The sequence below is a fragment of the Myripristis murdjan genome, chromosome 5 (assembly GCF_902150065.1).
Source record: "Myripristis murdjan chromosome 5, fMyrMur1.1, whole genome shotgun sequence".
NCBI classification, from domain to species: domain Eukaryota; kingdom Metazoa; phylum Chordata; class Actinopteri; order Holocentriformes; family Holocentridae; genus Myripristis; species Myripristis murdjan.
In genome coordinates, this window is record NC_043984.1 from 31,607,216 (window position 1) to 31,624,303 (window position 17,088).

General features: G+C 44.4%; 1 protein-coding gene across 1 annotated transcript in view; it reads left to right on the plus strand.

Annotated features, from left to right (window-relative positions):
* The first annotated feature begins 2,347 nt into the window (after nucleotides 1-2,347).
* slc41a1 (solute carrier family 41 member 1) overlaps nucleotides 2,348-17,088 on the plus strand; it is a 30,389-nt gene continuing 15,648 nt past the window's right edge. Inside the window, exons 1-3 of the mRNA XM_030051168.1 lie at nucleotides 2,348-2,653; nucleotides 4,921-6,105; nucleotides 12,840-12,947. Coding sequence (XP_029907028.1) covers nucleotides 5,617-6,105; nucleotides 12,840-12,947 — 597 coding nt within the window. The 5' untranslated portion in view covers nucleotides 2,348-2,653; nucleotides 4,921-5,616. The remainder of the gene's footprint in view (nucleotides 2,654-4,920; nucleotides 6,106-12,839; nucleotides 12,948-17,088) is intronic.

Below are 17,088 nucleotides of genomic sequence, written 5' to 3' on the forward strand. Positions count from 1 at the left end.
ATAATGTCCACTAAAGCCTCACACAAAGTTAAAATTCCCCATTACTGTGTATGCCCCAATTCATTGGTTGTATATTGTTTAATGGGTTTCTTTTTTTCCTACTTCTATTTTTAGGGTGCTTATAATCTGTTTCAATTTCCACCACTGAATCCTGATGCTTTGCAGCTCCTGATGCAACTGAAGGACTCTTTTCCTCACAGGGATCAATAAAATCTCAATTACCTTATCTTTGGTTGAGTTCTAATCTATTGAAATTCCACTGTAACTAATATACATATCCATGCATACATAAGGACATAGCAACACAGCAATATACAACATCATCTGAAGGACAAATTAATTTTAGCACAGCTATATGTCAAGTCAGACAAACCATATATGGTCCCGGGACAGGCCAGAGTTGCCTGCTGGTTGGAGAGAACATCCCCCCATCTGGAAAGTAACAAGTTAAATCCCCGAAACCATCTCTGCCCAAGTGCCTTTCTGCAAGAAACCAAGCTCCCAACTCGCTCCCGGCCGCCCCTGCGCTCTGAAAGCTCTTGTGAAAGGCATTTTTGTATGCAAGTGAGAATGCAAAATAACAAATACCCAATTACACGGTGAGTAACACGACCACGGAGCGTTCCAAGAAGCACCAGAAAATCACAACTTCCTGTCCACCCACGAGTCTGGGGACGCACACTCATACCAAAACATGGACAGCCACAGGCCACAAAGTGCCGTGGCATGACGGGTTGCGTCATGCAGAGTCTGTCCTCTCACTCCCTCTTGTCATTACGGGCTGTTTTGCTGTGTACAAACTGGTCACCAGGGCCAACATGGGGGCTGTGGATGTGCTGTATAGTAGCCTCCTGCTCTCTCAGTGATGCTGCGACTGCTGATGCTGAGCAAAGCTGCTGTATAGCAACAGGCAAAAAAAAAAAAAAAAAAAAAAACACAACAAGCTGCAGGTCCTCCAGGGATGTTGTTATAGAGCTGCTCTCAAAGGAGCATGAGGAGGCTGATGTAGCATCCAATCTATCTGTCAAGCAAAGAACACCCCACGCCCCAACACACCCCCATTCCTCTCTAATGAAAAAGAGCCATCCAATCTAAAAGCATTTTTACCCATGAATTGTCTCTGTGCATGTGAAATAGTTGTCAAACAAAGGTTGTCATATGTAATTGCAGATGACAACAGGCTCACATCTGAAATGGATGATGTCAGAATACAGCGTGAAATAAATAAATCATATACGAAAACTAACATGTCCAAAAGGCACTCATGTTCTCTGTGAGTTTTTACACCTCAGACACAGTACTAGACTTAAAGGACTTACACGTATAGGAGCCTTTATAGGCGTTTATAAAGGATCCTATACCAGATAAAGAATGCCATATTCACTACTGAATATACAGACATACAAAAACACTGTATGGGTTTATTATAAGAGCATCATAGTGATAAGCCTACCATAAGATATAAAAAATACCATAAAGTTGGATAAGGCCACTATAAACTCACTACTGCATAGGAATACATTAATGATAGCATAGGAAATAATGTAGTCAGGACACCACTATATTAACTCACCACTCACTATTCAGTCACATGTCCCTGTAGGTGCACTACAGTAATATTAAAGTTATTTTTCAAGTGTTTCTCTCTCTTTTTCTATAGAAATATCGTGGTAAAAAAAATGCCACACAGTACACCATGTCACTGTAAACTTTATACTGAGGCCAAAACACGCATTTAAGGCCCCTGTAACAATATTACAGGACTAGTGACTTTTCGTTTGGGTTTCTCCACCTCCCTCTCGTTTTCCCAGTAAGGTTACTCTTATCTCAGTCACTTATATAAGACCTGCATTTATTTATTTTTCTGCGGTGGTGGATCAGTGACCAAAAAACCACCCCTGTCCAGTTAGTTACACTGTACTGAAATTATACTGTGTGTGTGTGTGTGTGTGTGTGTGTGTGTGTGTGTGTGTGTGTGTGTGTGTGTGCGCGCGCGCGCGCGCGTGTTCACCCATTCTAACCTGAGACCCAACTGTTTGTTGTTAAATTAAAACTTCCATTTCGGCCCACTGTTGGTAAATTAGTAGGCTTGTGGAGGAGACTGGCACCGCATGGGCACAAATTCACGCGCACGAGCGCGCGCGCACACACGCACACACACAGTGAGTGAGCGCATGGTAGAGGGAGGAGGGTTGGCTGCGCGCAATGGGGATGGAGATGGAGATGGTTGTGGGGGCGGGAGGCGGGTGTGGAGGAGAGGTTGTTGGGGGGGCGGGGGGGGCACATCGCTGTATCGTCAGCCCCGTGTGTGCGCAGGTCCCGCCTTGTGGCTTCCTGGCCCCCTGCACCGGACTGGGTGTATTACACTGTAGACGCGCATCCACGCAGCCGGGCAGCGGGGGCGACTGGACGGGACAATGTGACGGGACGGGAGGGACTGGCACACAGCCTTTAACCGTGCGGGGGCGGGTTAACCATTAACCATCATTAACCACTGAGGCGGCTGTGCGGGGCCGGTACCGTACATAAGCCGTGCGCACCGGCGTCCACGCCTCAGCCAGAGCGCATTGCCAGAAGGCGGAGGATAGCAACCATCCAGCCACACGGAGCTCTTCACTACTATTGATCCTCTCTGGACCTCCGAAATAAAAAGGTAAATACTTCCAGGAGCTTTTCTTTTCATTTATTTTATTTTACCATGCCACTTGCTGGAGGTTTGAGATGTAATTTGATATGACGGTGAAAGCGACTGGTGAGTCATGTAATGCCTTTACCTAACGGAATTTGTCACTTGACGGCTCCAACTGCGAAACCCCCGTTTTTTAATGTAAAACTCTTGCTGTTGGTCAGGATTTTTTGACAAAGGCTGCCGCACCATTGTGCGTTTTCATGAATTATTATCAGGTTATAGTGGTCATAGTGGCACTGACATATAGGCTCCAGCCCGGTGTTGGAATAGAAAACCTCTGCCCTTGTCTAAGTGAGCAGTAGAATAGAATAGGAGGGTTCCCCTATTCAACCATGACCAGGGGAGCACTAATTTACGCCTTTGCCATGTTGGGTTCGGGGGGTATTGGTCCTGACTACTAAACAGAGGATTGTTTCAGTGGGGAAAACCAAAGTCTGTCTGCGGATGTCGCAACATGCAGGCGGAGGAAAGTAGTGTCAAGTCAACCAGAGCTATCAAGGGCAATAGTGGAAGCAAGGGGATTTGGCCTTCAAAATTAAAGTGTTCATTGATTTATGTATTTATTTAGAGTTCATTAATTTTGGGGAAACGCAGATGTAGATTGTGTTTTGTCATTTGGTGTGGAAACGTGTGTTTGCCATAGGCCTGCTATAGCTGGAAATAGCTGGAAAACGTCAGATTTTGACCATGTAGGCTAGTTTTCATGATTCATACAACTGATATCAAATGTCAAGGAAAATTTTAATCTATTTGGAAGTTAATACAAGCAGCCAGCATTTCCAGTAATTGAGTTTGGTGACTTATGTCTGATTATTAATCACACTAACCAAAGTTTTACCAGCCATCATACACTGCTCCAATTTGCACCACCTATTGAATCTGAAATCATCAATTATTTATGTATAATTATTCTTGGAAGTAGGCTATTGGTGGCAAATATGGACTTATCACATGAATGGGACATTACTGTAGCTGTGTTCAGTCTCACAGCACATAGGTTTAAACACAAGGAGAAGAAAGCAACCAGAATTAACTGGAAGAAATTCACCATATGGAGGAGATTACTCATTAATATTAAGACTTCCTGCCTGTCTCCACTGAAGCTTTTATGGCCTTTCCCGTATTACAACAATAAATATGACACAGACATGTCTTGTCTGGCATATAGGTCTATCCCTATTTAGTCTATTTTATAAAGATGTTAGTGGGATATAGACATTGGCTGCTATGATGTGAAGATTCATAATTCTTAGGAAATTTCCACAACTTTTAGTTCTCTCGGTTTTTACTGTTCTATAAAGAACATACATGACTGTTAGAAACACATTTTTTTCATGTCCTGTCATAAAGTTTGCTTGGAGTGAAGTGGAATTTTGCAAAGGCAGTATGGCTGTGGATGGTTTACATGCTGTGGAAACAGACAAGGTAACAACGTCTGTTGTACGGGTTCACTCACTGGAGGCTCTTCAACATGGTGTTTTATTTTGAAAGTTGCAACAGGAAGTCTTGTTTTTACATTCGGGGTAACTTGACGGTGGTGTGAGTCCGTTTCCAGAGGATGTACACAGCACCTCTGCTAATGGCAGAATATTTATAGCTGCCGGGAGGAAATTACATGTTTGGCGCTGGATGAAACTGTTTTAAACGCACAGTTGGTCACTCCTCACCTCCGCCATAACACCAGTGGAGAGAGCTGCATGGTGGGTTCAAAGCACTGAAAAACTAGAATAGCCTATAACATTCCTACAGGGACTTGACAGTATGTCGGTGGTGCTCAGTAATAAGTTTAGAGTCACCTCACTGTGCGTAGTGATGCTTTGCTGTTTAAGTCTCCTCTGATCTCACGATTATAGTGCATTATGCTTATTGTATGGCTGTGATACTCAATGGCGAGTTTATAGTGAACCTATCAAACTTTATATTGTGTCGATCATTATAATATCCATTAGTGCGTTTTCATAGTTATTCGGTGAAGATTCAAAGCAATATTCTGTGCAGCATGAAAGCTGTCGCTCTTGTGGAACCTGTGGCACACCACACCTGATAGTTTAAAAGAAAGAAAAGAAAACAAAAAACCCTGCGTTTCAGTGCGCAAAGCTGCTGTGCATTTGGATCTGAACACGCATATTATGTCCCGTTTTGTTGCAATCTGAGAATTTAATGCCATTAAGTAAGCTATTTCTGTAAGCCTGTGCTGTGCGTAATCACTGTACCCACTCTTTTTTTTCCAGGTGACTGTGCGCTTCAGTTGGAAAGGTACTTTTCCCGCAGTCCTGTAACTCAATCCGCGCACTGCAGACCTTTAAATATCTCCTCTGAAAAAAACTCCCAGCAGCCACGTGGTGTAAGGTGAGACTTTCCCATCCCGGTACACCAGCCAGTCTGACATTATCAGTGGAGTGAGAGCATGACCGGTCTGTGCCGGGGATAGCAATCTGCGCGCTTCAAACTCTTCATTTTTCTCTTTATAATAACATTTAGAGGACTATTTCCAAGTGACTGACATTTTCCTGAAGGGGATTGCTTTGGTGAGTCCCCCAGAGCTTCTATCAATACAACATTTTCTTTTTCCTCTACTTCAAACCAGTATGCTTTCTTCTGTTTTTCACCTGCTTACCGTGAGCACCGTGCAGTGAATGGAGAACATACTGGTTCTGCTCCCGAAGCACCGACAGGAACACGGACTCTGCAGACGTACGGCTAGATGCGCCCTGCTGCAGGTTTCTTCCCACAGAGCAGCTGTGTTCACTCGGTCTTTAATAGTGACCACCGCTCCCTTTAACTTTCTTTAATGGGATAAATCAGTTGGACTGACCAGGTGCAAAACCAGATCAGGTGGTCACATCCATTCTGACTTCCCCAAAACTGTTAGGCTGAGGCAACCTGACATTTTCTCGTCGAGCCCGCTGTCTTCCCAAGGCCTCCGCATGGTACTTTGGTCGAAAGAGCAAGACAAACTCCCCAACATCGACATGTCCTCCGGGGCGATTGAGATGAAGAAGGAGGGAGGCTCCCTGCCTTCCCCGACCTTCATCAACTCCAACGGCTCCGTCCATCCGGTGATCCTCACCGAAGGCCTCGAGGAGGCGAGACCGGAGGCCGGGGGCGAGTACGAGCTCACGGAGGTCACCTCCTTCACAGACAGGACCAACGAGCCCGGGGAGGAAGAGGAGCGCCCGGAGATCGTGGCGGTGATTGACTGCCGGGCCAACGCCAAAGGACAGCGGGAGGAGGATGCGCTCCTGGAAAACGCCAGCCAGAGCAACGAGAGCGACGACACCAGCACTGACCAGAGCCCCGAGCCGCCGGCGCCCCTCAAGGAGACCTCCTTCTCCATCGGCCTGCAGGTGGTCTTCCCCTTCCTGCTGGCCGGGTTCGGGACAGTAGCGGCAGGCATGGTGCTGGACATTGTCCAGGTGAGGTATCCCGCCACTTCCCACCCATAATGAGAGCACACACACTACAGGTCATATGATTTTATGCAAAATGTATCCTGGTCAGCTGTTTGCAAAGGCTTCAGGGCTTCTGTGGTTGGTTTAGAAATTAATTCTAATTTTGAAAACTCAAACAAAGGATCTTGCAGTATTACCTTTTTGAATGTTTCATTGATTCAGCTGCCTTTGTGCAAGCCCCAAAAACATTTTGTGATACTATATAGAACCCTTCATATATATATATAACATATGTTTATGAAACATTTATGGACATTATGACCTAAATATTTTGAGCTGTCAGTGAATGTTAGTTTGGTGGCACACAAAAAAGTTTGGCACTGACACTGGCTTTATTTGAGCCTTAATGTATGATCACAGGATTGCCTGGACACATCACTCAAGCATTCAGTACAAGAGTACCTGCACAACAGAGGTTGTGTTTTCACCTGAACTCCACTCAACCTCCTTTAGTCATAAGCCAGCTTCCTTTGTAAACTAAAAGAAGTTAAGCCTTGTTTACACACCCCGTAGCATTCAACCACATCACCTGCAGGGTAATAGTCCACACTCATGGATGCAGTTTAAAATGACAGACCAATGGATTGCTGTCAAAAAAGCCTTTGGCACTCATTAAGACTGACCGCTATCCTTTTGAGCAGAGCTGTGGCCACACAGCCGGTGTCGCATGCTAAAGGCAGGCCATGTGTACCTATATGCTTAGGGATGGGCTTGCCTCGGGAGTGTTTGAATGAACCGGTTTAGTGAGCCCTGTTTGCCCTGGCATGTGTCAGTCATCCTCCTGGGGGCCTATCCTAATGGTTCATCTTCGAGGATGGGCTAAAGGGGCGGTCAGAGACCATGGGGGTGTTTACATAACCTGTTTTTCCTCCAGCACCCGCCTGTCCCCAGGGCTGGCACATGCTGGTACACACTGTGCACTTTGATGATCATACTCACACCCCTCCATTTGATTTTCTGACATGCTTACACAGGGAGATGCACATTGGCCTCAGACATTGTTTTTACTCATTGTGTCAGCCCTGCAAGTAAAGAGGTAGTACTCAGAGTAGAGTAGAAAACAATACAATAGAATACAATAGAAGAGTAATTCTAGTGTGGAATAAGTGAACAGCATGCAGTCAGAGTACAGCTGAGTCCACGCTGCCTCCCACAAAAGAAAATAACTCAAGTTATAATTACTCTTCTTCCTTTCCTGTTGACTTGCTGTAGCTGCTGTCTGTCTTTATGTGAGTGTATCTGGTGTGTGTGTGTGTGCGTGTGTGTATTTTACTGTGTGCCTTATATATCTTCATTTACCTGCCTTATATGTATATGCAATGCAGTGGTGTCAGTGTGGAAATGCAGGCCAAAGTCAAGCCCAAGCTGACAGGTCATATATTTCTTTAAGGTCAGATTCTGGTGCAGATAAAGCTCGAGGTGTCTGGCTGCCAGGAGACAAGGCCTGGCACACATTACCCACATTGTTGCCAGCATGGTGGACCCCAGGGACTTAGAATGGGCAAGAGGGGGCAGGAGAATGGAGGGAAAGTGTACTTTCTGTTAATTGAGCACGCAGAATGGTAGTGACAGTACCATCCTGCAAATACATGGGGCAAAAAAAAAAAACAATGCTATATGGTGTCAAAGCCTCTTTTACTGTGTGGTTAGGTGTTCTCACCGAACCAGGAATGCAGAGGTTTGAGGTCAAAAGTTTTTGCAGTGCCTCAAGTTAGGCACCATGCTGCTGTGGTTTCTCCATTTTCCAAAACACTGGGCGCACCATTCCATCAGAGGTGAGTCAGAGAAAGAGGAGACAGAAAGGAAGAAAGGCTGTATCATTCCCCTGTGTTCAGACGTGCCCAATCTTTAGCCAAAGATTGTGGCAAATGTGAACACAAACCTTTCGGAAGATAGCCCTACAGGAAGAAAGGATGGCAGGGAGATGTGATCTGAGGCTGCAGTGAAGTGAAGCGTTCTAGCAAGTTTGGCTGAGCGTCTAGCAGGTTCCCTCTCTGTCTAATTCCTCTTCCCTGACACCGTGAAACGCTAACTCAGCTAATCCTCCCCTGTCCTTGCAGGAAGGTAATTGTCTGACTCTCTCTCTCCCTCTTTCTCTCTCTCTATCTCTGTCTCTCTGTCTTGATGTCTCTCTGGTTTGGTTAGAGTGCACCAGTTCCTCTGTTAAAAGTAAGCCAGAACAGTTGAAAACTGTAAAGTGCCTGAGCCTGTAGTTAATGTGTCTGGCTGGCCTGGTTTTAGAAGTTGCGGATTGGATTGGTGCATGACTTGGCTCTCTGCACCGTTCTCCATAAGGTTTTTTTGAAATGTGACCTCTTTAACTTTGGTTACTTTGCCTCTCTACTGCACAGGGACACACACACACACACACATGCACACTCACAGTGCTTCTGGCCTCATTCCCATGACTGTCCAAGAGCGGACAGTCCAGGCTGGTATGGAGGAGTGAAAGATCTGCATAGTTCAGCTAAGTGACCTGGCAGCAGAATGGCCTGAAACTGTCAATCTCTTGCCAACGAGCCAGAAGCTTAGGATTCGCAGGGTGACCACTCAGCCAAGGCAAAGGTTATGCGTAGTTTATCAACGTCACCGAGTATTCTTTTTCTTTTGAACGCCAGTGTCAGAGGCTAAACGTGACTTTTGCATGACTATCAGTCACAAGGAGCCGTTTCAGATTTTATCAGACGTGTTCATGTCCCCTCTACGCAGTCAGACTGAAGGAATGCAAGAAAACCTGCCTCGTTCTTACCATGTGTCTGCCTCAGAGTCTAGTCGTCTGTCCCACACTGTGGTGTCAGTAGACATCCCCAACACCAAAATAACGCAAAGATGTGGGACAAGGCTTCAGCCTCAAAAACAAACAGTCTAAAAATACAAGCACGAGTAAACAGGAAAACACAACTGACACAAAGTTCTGACACCAGCTTAGCCCTCTCTGCCCACTAGACACCACTTCGGTCCAGCCACATCCGGTTGCCTGGATTTCATTGTAACTACCGTAAAAACCAAAGCGTGGGCTCATTCACTCGCACTGACTCATCATCTAGTAACTGACTTTCAATTCCAGAGCCCTGCAATGGAGGAGGGAGAAAACTGTCTCCTGCCCGTTAATGCCACCAAAAGAGGGAATAGCGCGATCACAGAGCCCGAACCAGGAACCATTTCACTGGGTGCTTTTTAAACTCATTGCATTCACGGCCTCCTACTGCTTCCGTTCTCAGCCTCAACAGTTCTTCCTTATTGCACCCATGGCTGAAAGAGGATCATTTGTTTTAGATGTAATGATGCTCCCTTTCTGGCACACTGTGGTCCTGAAGTGCTCATTTATTTCAGGACCTCTATTCATATCGCACAGCCATTTCTGTCAGACGGCAAAGTTGCATCACGGCCAATCATTAACGTCGTATCAGCACTTGGCTATTAACACCTGACAATAGCCGAGACAACTACCTGGTTAGTGTCTGAGTGATTGGGTTTGAAAGGATTAGTGGGTTAGCCTGCTTTTGTGTGTCTCTAAGCTCTGGCTAATCTTTCACTATGTCCAGGATCCTCAGGAATCCTATGGAAGGTCCCAGGCTACATGTTTGCACTCCCACCAGTCATATAGTTCACAGTTCAGCACCGAACCACCATACACAGTCCTCTGGTCCCAGTATGCCAGGGGACCTGGAGTCCTATAGATGTCAGTTGTCAGTCAGACTTCATGTCGAGCATTCTGGTGCAACCCCACAAACACCAAACGGACTTCTGTTATGTCACTGCTGTGATGTTGCAGGCATTGCAAGCGTTGCATGGCTGAATGCCGTTGCTGAATGCCATTGCGCTCGGCCTCCTGCCTGCTGTCCATATACAGCAAGTACAGTGCTCTCAAATAAACGGGTGCATGTTACTCAACTGGGCAACCTGAGCCTTCCAGGGATCACATACCAGAGAGCCTACAGGCCTGTAGGCCGAGATACTGGGACTGTCCAGTGGAGTTCCCAGAACCAAGGAGGCAGCGATGGGGAGGAGAGGGAGATAGAGGGGAGGGAGCGCTTGTTTGGCTAGGGGCCAATGTTCCATGGAGACAACAACATATATCACCGCAGGGGAGGAGAGGAGGGAGATAGGGGAGCGGGACAGAAGTACAGAGAGGGAAAGCATGAAAACATGCGGCTGTGAAAGCAGAGAGGAGTGCTTTCGGGGCTCGCAGCGCTCACAGAGGTGCTCACAAGGGCTGCTGGGCTGGCAGGGGGGCAGCGAGCCAAGCCGAGGCGCTGCTCGTTTGAAAGGAGCTCGGCTTGGCCCGCTGACAAGAAGGGGCTAGACAGCAGTAGTTTTACCCATGCTGGGTTCTTGGTGCCACACCTACTGATTGAATAGATACTGCACTGTGGGTGACACCTCTTATCATTCCTGTACATCTGGAGCGACAGGGTTAAGCAGAAATGAGAGATAGTTAGTTTGAGAAGTGCCTGCAGACAAGTTTTCAATAAATGTGCGCTCTTCTCTGCTTGGAGGAACACTGCACTTCACTCTCCTCTGTTCTCACATCCTGTTCCCGATTCTCTTTCCTTTATTTTCCTCCTCTCCTCTCCACTCCCATCCTCACCTCTGTTTTTTTTCTCCTCTGCTCTGTTTTCCTCCTCACCTCTGTTTTCTTCTTCTCCTGCTCTTTCCTCTCTTCTACCCCCCTCTTGTCTATTTTTCCTTCTCTGTTTTCCTCCTCTCCTCTCTGCTGTTTTCTCCCAAGTCTATTTTTCTCTTCTCTTCTCTTCTCTTCTCTTCTCTTTTCCTCACCCACAACCTCTCCTCTTTTCTTTTCTGTGTCAGCCTCGATGAGTATTGATTTAGTTCTGGGCGGACTGGACTGTAAGTGCTAGGGGCCTGTGGGACAGGCTCCAAAGATAAGCACTTTTACTGGATATAGATCGATGGCCCGAGCCACAGCCTCTGCCTCAGCCTCAGCCATAGCTCTGTTTTTGGCCACGCTAGACCACAAAACTGCTTCTGCTGCACGGGCTCTAATGGAGACGCAGCAGAGAGAGGCACTTCACTACAGTGACAAGCCCAGGGACTCGGAGACTCACAGGAAAGCTGCCTCTCAAGGACTGGATGACAGCCAGGGAGGAAGGTTATTGAGGTCATACCTAATAACACAATCACCAACTGCAAATTTCATTAGGGGCAATTTACTTGGATCCGGATGTGTATGTGAGCGCATGCACACATCCTCTCGCACGTGCTTTATATGATTTAGATTTATTACATATATCTCGAGTGACTCTTATGCCCCACTACCAGCCCAAATTGTCCTTCAGATTTAGCTGGCCCAGCTAAATCCTGGCTGACTCCGTTTCTTACTACATCACTGGCTCTGGAGATAATTGGCACAGCAAATTTTTTTTTTAATGCTGACGTCAAGGCTGGGCAGAATGGGCACGGCAATTGCACTCACGCTGAAGCATTTTGAGGCAGATCGTTGGCATGCCGAACAGTAATGTACAGTTTGACATACAGTACCTTTAATTTATGACTTGTTTTTTTTCTGTGCTGCTACCATGGTTCATGGTGTAGGACATTACTGTTTGGTAACCAAATCCTAACAAAACTTCATAATTCAAGGAGGACAGCCCTCTCATCGGGTCTTAAAAATGATTTTTAGGTGCAGGTGTTTCAGCATGCATAAAAACAAAGAACTCTACACCAATGAAGCCAACCTCATCAGCTTTTGATATTCAAAAGCCCCTCATTCTACCATACCAATACTATACTGTCTTATACTATCCAATAGAATGAATAATGTAAAGTAGAGCCACCCCATTATACATAAACACAACCATCTCTACATTTCTTATGTGAACTCTCAGTCCATCATGTATTTCACAAGGTAGTCATAACAAATCAAAGTCCACCCCAGAAAAATGAATGAATGAATAATTTTAGAAAAGAAAATGCCAGAGAAATAGGTTGATATCAAATTAAATATCCCTGTTGCACTCCAAAAACATATCTCTGTGTTTCTATGTGTAGCCACATCCTTATGAATACCATAACTCAGGAACAATACATACTTACACCACAGTTTTCCATCATTCCATCAGTAGATTTTGGAGCACCTTCATATTAGTGAGAAGAAAAAAAAAACGGAGTTTCTAGAAATTACTCTAACTGCATAATGCTGTAAGTTGCAAATTAATACCACCCATGTGGTTTTGTGAAAATAAGATGTTGACATAGAAACATCTGTTAATTACCGCATTAATTAGCTTAATTAATGGACTCATTATGCATACAAGGTACAAGATAGCTGTTGTTTAAAGCTGCAGTAGATGGAACAATAAAAGTAGGTGAAGGCAGTGGAGGGGAATTAAAGGGAAGAACAGAAGAATGGGGAGGCCAGGAGAGGGGCAGGGATCGGAGGGGGATGATAAATCATTGCGGCATGAAGTCCCGGTGACCTTGTCCCTGCTGAAGGAGAGCCGTTATTATATATGAAAGGTCTGTAGAGACAGAGAATCTGGCCCATCAAACAGGTCTGGTTTCAACACCAAATCGATAAGCCATGGACAGAGAACAAGGTCAGCGAGACCCAGAGAGACGCCCCGCTCCCCAGCTGTGATAATACACATCTGAGGAGGGGACAGCGTGAATCTGATGTGTGTGTGTGTGGCGGCGTGTTCGTTAACGTGATGTTGTGTGTCTGCTGGGTGTTGCAGCACTGGACGGTGTTCACGGAGGTGACAGAGGTTTTCATCCTGGTTCCAGCTCTCCTCGGGCTCAAAGGCAACCTGGAGATGACACTAGCCTCCAGACTCTCCACAGCGGTAAGACACACACTCGTGACTTTGTGTTTCTAAATGTGTATGTGTGTGTGTGTGTATGTGTGTATGTGAAAGTGGCCTTATTATTATACTGGCTACATTTCATCACTGTGAACCAATAAATTCACACAGGTACGGGATGTGGTTCTGTTCAGTTGCATTCTGCCCTATTCTATTCTATTCTATTCTATTCTATTCTATTCTAGCAGTCCTGTCTATAAATACTAATTATCTGTGCTAAGTCCTCTGACCGAAACAAAAGACAATATAACTATTAACTATCTAAAAAACTAAAAAAATTCAGTCATAAAAATCCTTTTATCAAGCGCTGAACAATGAAATTGTGTTTGATTTCTCTGAACAAATTAAATTAGCCATTTTGAGTCATTTTCTTGTTACTCGGGTAATGATTTCCCTTATTCCGGCTTGTTTAAAGATATTCTAGGATATACTGCACTGGGAACAAGTGGGATTATCTCACCCCACTAGCATAAATTTAATACTCAGATGACTTGTTGAGATGTTTCCATTTTTGCATATATTAAATGCTGTTTTCTCTATTCTAATCTGTTTCATCATCCTACTTAGGCTGATTTTAAGTCTCGGGTTTTGCCTCGGGTTTCTGTCAAGTGTTTCCCCCTCAAAAGTTGCCCAATCTATTCAGTCTAGTTTCCTGGCAGCCCTGAAACTGATTGACCAAGGTGACCGGTTGTTTCCGGGGTCAGAGGTCGCATTGCCAAACATGACCTGTGTTTTGGAGGCACTGATAGCAGCATTCCTTCTCTCCTCTCTGGGTTATAACATCCTTAATGACCCTGCCCGGCCTGCGTCACCTGGTCACCACACACGTCGTTTTTTTCTCCTGTTCATTCCCCAAAAACTGATTTCATATCATCTCCTCTAGCCTCAGTGAAACAATGGGTGACTCAAATTGTTTTAGTTTTTTTTTTTTTTTCTTAATTTATTATTTCTGTTATCTCTCTGACATAACACTTGGCAACATCAACCAAGCATATTTTGTTCAACTCTTGCGGAAAGACTTTTCACACATTAACGTATGCTTTGAAATATAAGAAAAATGTATTTGCATATATAAATAGATAGATAGATAGATATACTTTATTGATCCCAACCAGGGAAATTCTGGAAATTCAGGGAAATTCTGGAAATTCTGGATACTCATCTAAATCATATTTTGAATAATCAAATGTATATTTTGTGTGCACTTGTAAATTTGACAACAATGCATATAAAAAAATGTATATTTCTTCTGTGCAGAATATATTACTACATGTATAGTGCATTTTTTTAAATATTTTGAAATACACCCCTCTGTATATTTTGAGGTAAAGGTAAAATTGGTGGAAAGTTCCAGTCATCAGTCTGCTATAGATTTTCTGTCTTGGCTGCCTCCTACATCAGCTTGGCTGCGTGACAGAGCGGCAGATTGCTGTTTGCTTTGCTCGTTTGGCCAAAAAGCCAAACCAAAGGCCTTGGCATTGTTGCACCTGACTCCAGTGTTTATTCAGAAGGCAGAGGCAAAGCAAAATCCTGTTCGGTAGATTAGATTGCTACTTTTTGGCCGGGAGTTAATGAGAATATCTCACTTTCATTCCAATGTTTTCTCTCTTTGAGTACCTTGTCATATGGGATTGTGCCAAACAGGGTAAAACTGCAGGCCTGCACTTCTGATGGACTTTTAAGATCCATACACGTCTGATGTAGTTTTTAAATTCGCACGTGTCTCCTGCATGTGTCTGATATGTGTCCGTGTGAAAATACATGAAAGTTCTTGTTTTGTTTTGTTTCTGTGCTCTTTGCTCAGCTATCCTGCTGGCCAGCAGTCAAATGTTACGAAATGAGCACAACCTGTGATGCACACATTACCTGCTGTGCATGTGAATGAAGTGAATGTTACAATCCTCCAGCGCAAACTGGATTATGTTGCAAGAGGACACGCCACTTTCTCTTATGTGTCATGTGCAAAGATTAGCTAGCAGTTAATTTTAGCCTTAAAGTAACTTAGTTTTAGTTTGAAAGCGACTTCGGTAATGATTAAGGTTAAGGTTAGTTATGTGAGGCAAATTTGTGAGGCAAAACAAGTTAATTAATGTTTTGGCAGTGTTTGGTCATCGTTAAATAAAAACACTTTAAATTCAAATTTAACTCACCACAAAAACCACAAAAAAAAAAAAAAAAAAAAAAAAAAAACTATTTAGGCCAACACGAGTTGGGAATTGAGTTTGAGGTTTTTACCCATCCACCAGACTGACAATGGCACCTCGACCCACATTTATTTCACCCACTTGTTGTGCACCTTTTTTGTGTGTGCACCTTAAGACGCCGTGCTCCTTTCACAAAATTACAAGTTGTCCAAATAGCTGACAGTTAATTGACATTCCTATTTAGATCGTCACACGACTGTTTCCATCGGCAGGAATAGGTTGTTTATTATCTTGATCTTTAAGTCCTCGGCCTTTGATTTTCTATCTCCGCTGAGCTCTTTGCTAACACTTCACCGCGAGCTAACTGCTAACAGTACCATTGTCCATTGTATAGACCCAGAGGTCATTGACCCGGCAGCATTGCTATCCAGCAGGACAGGCTGCCACAGTGGCTCACCCTACAGTTATGTATTAGAAGAGAATTAGACCAGTATTGCTCTTAAGCGCACCAATCCTCACATTCTTTCCATTGCCTTGTGGGAAACAAGTGACGAAGCTGATTAGCATCGCAAGCAGCGGCCCACCCAGCATGGAGAGCCGGGGTTCAGGTTTTAATATGTCTTAACAAGTCATTTACTCCCTTAAAATACTCTTTTTCTAGTGCACTTGTCTGTGAGAATATGGGAACAAGTGTCACTGTCATCAGTGGAGTCAGCTGAGCAAACCCAGGTCCTGACGTCAGATATGCTTTACCACCAAAATGTCTCCTTATATCAACTAAAGTTGCTTATGTCAACTAAATTACAAGAGAGGAAGTGGAACATGGATCATTTGGTGAATGTGATAAATTAAAGACATTAACCTTGAGCAGATCAACACGCAACTTAGTGGGAGCATTATTTCTCCCTGGATGTAATTTTTCTCTTTTACTCGTCCTGGCAAGTAGGCAAGTTCTGCCTGATGTCTGCACTCAATTATAATCATTAAATCTTTAAAAGCAAGCTTTGATTAACTTAAGCTAAGATGTGGCACAGTGCCATGCCCAGTAAGTGTGAATATGAGGCAGAAAATGACAGATCAGTCCACTGGAATCAATAACACTAAGTCTTGATTTTCCATGGAAACTCTTGTTTCATTGGGAACGAGTGACCAAAAACATCTTTTTTTTTTCTTTTTTTTAAGATGGGGGTCGCTGATGATGTCAAGGAAAATGTGGTTTTAATACCAGACTAATTGATTTGTTCAAAATGAATGGCTCTGGTTTATTAGGCAGGTGCAGTGGAGGGAGACAGGACAGGCATGGCAGAGAGGGGGGATGACACGCAGCAAAGGGCCCGGGACAGAACTCGCCTCAGCAGTATGTGGTACATGCCGTGCCTCCGGAGCACCCCCAGAATGGGTGTTTTTTTCGCCGTGGTCCCAAAATCATCTGTCAGCATGCATGTTTTTCAGATTAGTATGAAGGGATTCTCACATCCACCATCACCAAGTAGGCCAGAGTCTGGTGGCTCTGTTCCCCTCTCTTGGCTGGCCCCACTGCACCACGTTTCTTTCCATGCCGCCACTAATTATGTGCAGATTAGGACCACTGTAAGTTTCCTAATGCGCTTATTACTGAGAAAAAATAATATAATCCCCCGGCAGCGGCTGGCTATGGGAGTTTTCACTTCACATGACTTCACTCTGTCGCTCGTTTTTTTTTTTTTTTTTTCTTTTTTCCTTTTTTTTTGAGTCTGGTTGACCTCTTTGTCTTTGAGTATTAAATGCTAGTTTTTCCTCTTTTTTCACTTTTATCTCACTTAAAAAATGGTTGTTTCAAATTCCCTGTGTGCCGTTGATCCTAATTGAGTGTATATATTTAGATATATTACTCAAACTTGGCAGCACCTATGCAACGCAATCCACATTGCGTGAAATGCACTATAATCACAGATTAACAGTTTGTGCCCAAGCCTGCTTTATGCTCACTGCATGTGAAG